The sequence below is a fragment of the Antechinus flavipes genome, chromosome 2 (genome assembly GCF_016432865.1).
Source record: "Antechinus flavipes isolate AdamAnt ecotype Samford, QLD, Australia chromosome 2, AdamAnt_v2, whole genome shotgun sequence".
Taxonomy (NCBI): domain Eukaryota; kingdom Metazoa; phylum Chordata; class Mammalia; order Dasyuromorphia; family Dasyuridae; genus Antechinus; species Antechinus flavipes.
The window spans coordinates 268,105,456-268,111,455 of record NC_067399.1 but is presented as its reverse complement, the minus strand read 5'-3'; the positions used below and the strand labels follow the sequence as shown (position 1 = coordinate 268,111,455).

The 6,000-nt window shown below is 32.1% G+C and overlaps 1 protein-coding gene across 1 annotated transcript in view; it reads right to left on the bottom strand.

Annotated features, from left to right (window-relative positions):
* The window catches only part of CDIN1 (CDAN1 interacting nuclease 1), a 264,630-nt gene that overhangs the window by 186,634 nt on the left and 71,996 nt on the right, over positions 1 to 6,000 (bottom strand). Inside the window, exon 4 of the mRNA XM_051977033.1 lies at positions 2,462 to 2,522. Within this exon, the coding sequence (XP_051832993.1) occupies positions 2,462 to 2,522 (61 nt within the window). The remainder of the gene's footprint in view (positions 1 to 2,461; positions 2,523 to 6,000) is intronic.

Genomic DNA, 6,000 nt, shown 5'->3' with positions numbered 1-6,000 from the left:
AAGGCTGGCTTCATTTGTACATACAGTTTTTTCAAATATGTATGTACTTGGATGCCCTTAAATTCCCCAAGTAGAAAGAAATGCTTTCCACGGAGCTGCTTATTTCCAGTAACCCACATCAGAGCTGACACATGAAAAATGGTGAAATTACTGGAGGTAGTCCAGCCTGAATAAGGACTACCTTATTAGTTCAGGTACTTGCATCTCCCTAATTTTCATATTAATCATGTGTCCATCTTTCTCTGAAATAGGGCCATCATGCTTCATGTCAGAATTTAGCATGTAAGTAAAATTCATAGTGCTTCAAATCTCACTTGAAAATATTTGTATGGAAAGAACAGAATGACTGATTTTATTATTCTTAACAAAGTGAAATTTTAAAAATTCTTATTTTTAGCATTACTGTTAGATAACCAATGTAAAGACATTTTTAAAAACAACAGCCACAAATATCCCCTACCCCTCAAATCAACAATAATACAGTACTCTTATTATTTAAAAGAGCTGTTCCACACTATAATGCACCTACGTTATATATTTCTCATCAATTTTTACAGTTTCCACTGATTAAATATATATTGACTCATAAAGTATTACCATTGCATCAATCGTCAGCAGATGCAGGAGTCTGTCATTTAAATATTAACTATCGCATAAAAATGGCAGCTTGGTTGTTTGGAAGCAGTAATCTGGTACCAGTTATTGCCACATTTCCCTAATGCATTAGCAAAACTCACAGTTAGCATTGTCCTCTTCTGCACCAATGTGCAGCCATAGCCACAAATTGTTTAAATAATGCTACTTCCTTTTCTTTGGCGAAATTTTACTATGAAATTGACTAAAGTCTTTCAGAAGCATCACAAAGGTTCATTGGTGTGGATGAAAGAGTAACACATTGGTATGATTAACATTTTTACATCATATTATAAAAATGGAGGAGATTGAGGAAGCAGGCTGGTTCAAAGAAATTTTAAATGGAATGCTAAAATTTCATTGTACAAAATGCATATGTCATTTATGCCATCATTTCTAAACAGCTACTTTAATTTGGGAAGCCTTATATGTTATTACGCGCAGAATCAACCATGCTATCTTTATACTCATCAAAACATCAAAGATTCCAAGCTATTCAATGAAATAATATTCCTTGACTCAAAAGTACTTCAACTTAGAGTACATTAAAAATAAGAAGAGAAATACACTCTGCTTTCAAGGGAAAAAAAAGTGTGTAAAACAAAATATACCAATTTTGCTAGAAGAGAGGGGGAAGAAATCTATCATCTGGTTTAACTCTACTATGAGAGTGTGTAGACATTTCCTAGACTATTAAAATCTTCTGGTAACTGATAAGTAATTGCTCATTTGCTGACTGCGGCAGTGTACATCAGACAGAAGCTGTGAGAGAAGCCATCCTTCCTGGCTAATATAACATGTAGAACTTGCTGCTACTGCAACACTAATGTTAACGGTACCAAGTCATCTTTAATGCAAACACACATTTTCTGCCTTACTTCTATGTTTTCCATTATAATGCAACACAAAACAGTGTACATTTCATTTTATCCCTATGAGGGCTGCATAAGCAGTTCCAAGTCAGGCTAAATATTGTATTGCTCTTATTATGGTAGATAAATATTTTAAAGTTTAAGAGCTAAATATTTTATTTTTTTCAGCATGCTCTATGCAACTATTAGGAACTTTTTAAAAATATATCTTTCTCATTCAAGAGAAGTCTTTGGGGGTTCCTTTTTAAACACAAATTACTGTTTATTTCCCCAAACAGTTAACAGTTAAGAGTTAATAACAACCAAAAAAAATCAATAAATCATCTTATGCTTGGCATTAATAATAAAAATATTCTGCTTTTTCAAGCAAAAAAATGGGACAATAATTGGCATTGTATCTTTTTTTCTAATGAGAATAAGAATCAAGCAAATGCTATATCTTTAACATCAAATGTCTAAGTCCCTTCACTATTTTTATAATTTCAAGTAAGTCTTTACAAAATCTCTCTCTAGTTAACATAAGTATACATTAAAAAATTAGCACAATGTATGCTAAGAATACACATCTTTAGATATTTTCAAAATTTCAGCCAAAATAAAAAATCTTGAGTATCTTAAAACACACACACACACACACACACACACACACACACACACACACACACATTTGCCTTGAAGAAAGGAGACTAATTATATTAACTGGTTTATTAATAAATGAAGTTCTTTGTCCAATTATTTTAAGTACTAAGAGACTAGGGAATAATTTTAAATGTCTAATATGCCTTGAAACTTTTTTTTTTTTTTTTAAGGTTAATTACATTTCCAAGTTACTCTAGATTTGCCCCTTAGGTTTTAAACAGGTTTGGAAAAAAAAAAATACACACACACACACACACACACACACACACACACACACACACACATATATATATATATATATAATAAAATCAGATTACCTCATTGGCCAGCTCCAAAAGCACAGGGGCTGTTCCATCTTTCATCACTCCACTCAGGTACCTAGACAAGAGAAAGCCAGATGGTTTTCCACTGACAAGAAAAGGCCAGTGTAGACATGTTAGCATCCCCTGTGTATATGCTTCTCCTGGGCAAATGCCAGACTGAAACCTAGTTAAAGAATGCTAATATAATAATGAAGGTTGGGGATAACAAATACAAAAAAAAAAAACAACTTATCTTAAATCATCAGTAACTAGCTCTCTGGAGGTGGGTTGAGCAAATATACCAGTCTCCCTGAAGGTCTTTGTAAAACAACAACAACAACAAAAAATTATAAAGCAAACAAACCAATTGAACTCATTTGGAAAAACACAATCTCTTAGTAGAAAAACTTCTAAAGACTCCGAAAAGCCTTATCACATCTTAAGATGAGCCCCTTTATAATACACAATAAATGGTTTGAAGTAGACTAAAACCTTTAAATGTAATGCCACTGTGTATCCTATAAACAAGTTAAACAAATAACAGCAGCTTATTTCTTAAGAAATATGCTTAAAATGCATCTCACTAAAGCTAGCCAATGTTCTCAAAGGGAATAAGGGAATAAGTTAGTTCTTACAGTTTGAGATGCAGCATCTTCACTAGGGAGCCAGTTATTCACAATTTTTCATTAGCTTTTCCCAAACATTTCTTTCTAACTTATTAAGACATACTGTTCAAACAAATGTTTACTGATTAGCTATCTCTGAAATAGGTAACTTAGCTGATCTCATGACTAACATTTTTTTTTCCTCTTCAGATTGGGTTTTCCTAAATAAATTCATCTACAGCTTCCTTAACTATAAAATATGGATAATAATGGCACATACCTAACAAGCTTGTTATAAGAATCAAGACAGTATTTGTAAAGTCCTTAGCCAAGTGCCTATACAAAATAGGTGCTTAATAAAAGTTTATTCCTTCTGTCCATCAGTTGGAATTATTAAAGACATTTTATATAACTAGATACCAGAGGAGATAATTTCTCAGAAACCTTCTAATTTTATGATTTCATTGAGAAAAGGAAAAAATGGAAAAATATTTCTCATTAAATATAAAATAGAAGTTGGAAATATTTGTCTTATATTTATATAAAATTATAGTTAGCTGACTTCATGGCTAACATCTTTTTTTTTTCCTCTTCAGACTGGGTATTCCTAATTAAGTCCTTCAACTACAATTTCATTAACTGTAAAATGTGGATAATAATTGCTCATACTTAACAAGATTGTTGTGAGAATCAAGATAATATTTGTAAAGTCCTTAGCAAAGTAACTGCACATAAAATAGGTGCTTAATAAAGTTTATTCCTTCTGTCCATTGGTTGGGATTATTATAGACAAGTAGGTATTATTGTAAGTAGACACTTTAGTTAATTTCTCAAGTTTCATTTAATTTTGCCATTTTATTATTTCATTAAGAAAACGGAAAATATTTCTAGTCAAATATAGAGGTTGGAAACATTTATCTTATAGTGTTTGAGTCTGAGTTAAAGCCATTGTTTTCAATTGGTTAGGTGCTAAATGACAAACCATGAATAATTTTGCAATTAGGAAATATTACACAAAAATTACACTTATAAACATGTATTTTAGCTGTGAAATGGAAGCAAGTGGTTAACATAGTAAAGGGCAGAGATTACAAAGAATTTTAGATCAATTTTAACTTAAATTTAGCTTTAAAGAATCTTTCCCAATTATCACTAATGCTAAGCTTTTTCCTTTGAGATTATCTCCGATTTATTCTGCATATATTTTGTTTGTACATAATTCTCTGCTTGTAGTCTTTCCCATACTTCCCTGCTAGTAGACTTGAATTGCAAGCTGTGTGAGGGCAGGTATTGTTTTTGTCTTTATTTCTGCTCCCAGCATTTAGTAAACATAAATGCTTGTTGGATTGTGGAGTGATCTTTAGCATAATTTAAAGAAACTTACCTCCTAAGAGAAGGGAAAGTACATATTAAAGCATCAGAGGTGATATAAAAAAAAATTTAATGCCTCTTATTGGGCATGCAGCAAAAGAAGAGGACAGGAATTTTCAAAAAATGTGAAATGACTTGATGGACTTTAGATGTGTCAATATACACAACCCATATCAACCATTTTGATTAAACTGAAAGAACAGCTCAAGTAAACTATTTAATTTAGACAAGTAACTATGATTGAACTGATGTTTCAATATAGTGAGGTGAAGTATGAGTTTGAATAGTCTCTTCTGAATAAGTATAGCATCAGAGATGAGACAGAATGGTGGGTCTGCCCACAAAAGGTCATGCCATTCTTTATGGTCATTTACCTCTCACCCCCTCTCCTTGGTGCTGGCTGCCTTACTACCCTTCAGAGAAAGCTTTCATAGGGGCCTGTGGACCGAATTCTTCCAAAAGATACACCTATTGCCTGGGAAAGTAAGAATTTCTGGCATTAAAAATATGTGCATTTATTGTAAGTAATAACAAAAGCCATCTCTTGTTGCATGCCACCCCTCATTATCCCCATAAAGAAAATCCTAGGCATTTGTCTACCTAATCCTACTCCTAGTTCTGTTTACATTATAGTTTTTTGTGGGATTTTTATAAATGTATTTATATTTTTATAAATGTATTTTACTAGACTGTAAATGCCTTAAGGGCAAAGATTACAAAATGTATTTTTGCAACTTTCTAGTGCCTTGCATATACCCAGTGCTTTCTAAAAACTTGTTGAATTGAGACTGAATTAAATATAGCTATTGTAACATCTAATTAACTGAATGTGATTACTTTGAGATTGCTAAAATAAATTCCACCAAGTGGTAGAATGGCTAAGAGCACAGGATTTGGAATTAGAGGGCTTGGATCCAAATCTTATCATTACCATTTACTAATGCAATCCAGGACAAGTCACAAACTTTTTATATCTGAGCTGAGAAATTGACCTCTACATAGTCTATAAATTACTATTGAATGACTTCTTATTATATGGCTCAATCAAAGATCATGGTTATGCAGACCCAAGCGAATGTATTATAAACTTGATTCGTAATCCTCTAACTCGAGATTTTAGTTTTATTGAAATTAGGATATATCCAGTAATGAGGAATCCTCTGGTCCCATCTAATTTAGCAGTATTTACATATATAGATGTCTTTTTTGCAAATGCTATGTTGCTCTTTTCTCTTTCACATTTCAATTCAATCCATCCAACAAATGTTTGACATGTTTGGCATAGCAATGGAAGGGAGAGGTCCAGAAACAAAAAAAAGTATTACAATTCCTAGATCATATCCAAATATGGACAAGGAAGCTTGTTTTTTCTCTCTCCCATCTACCCACACACATGCATATACACACAAAATAACACATTAAAATATGAGTAGAAAAGGTCAAATATAGCAGTAAAGATTTGGGATGGATTTTAAAATTTGTCTACAGGTTATTACTCATAGCTTTCTTTAAAATTATATGCTTCTCTACTATTAAACAACAGAAAAACCCTAAAACTTAAGAAAGTATAATCTACAG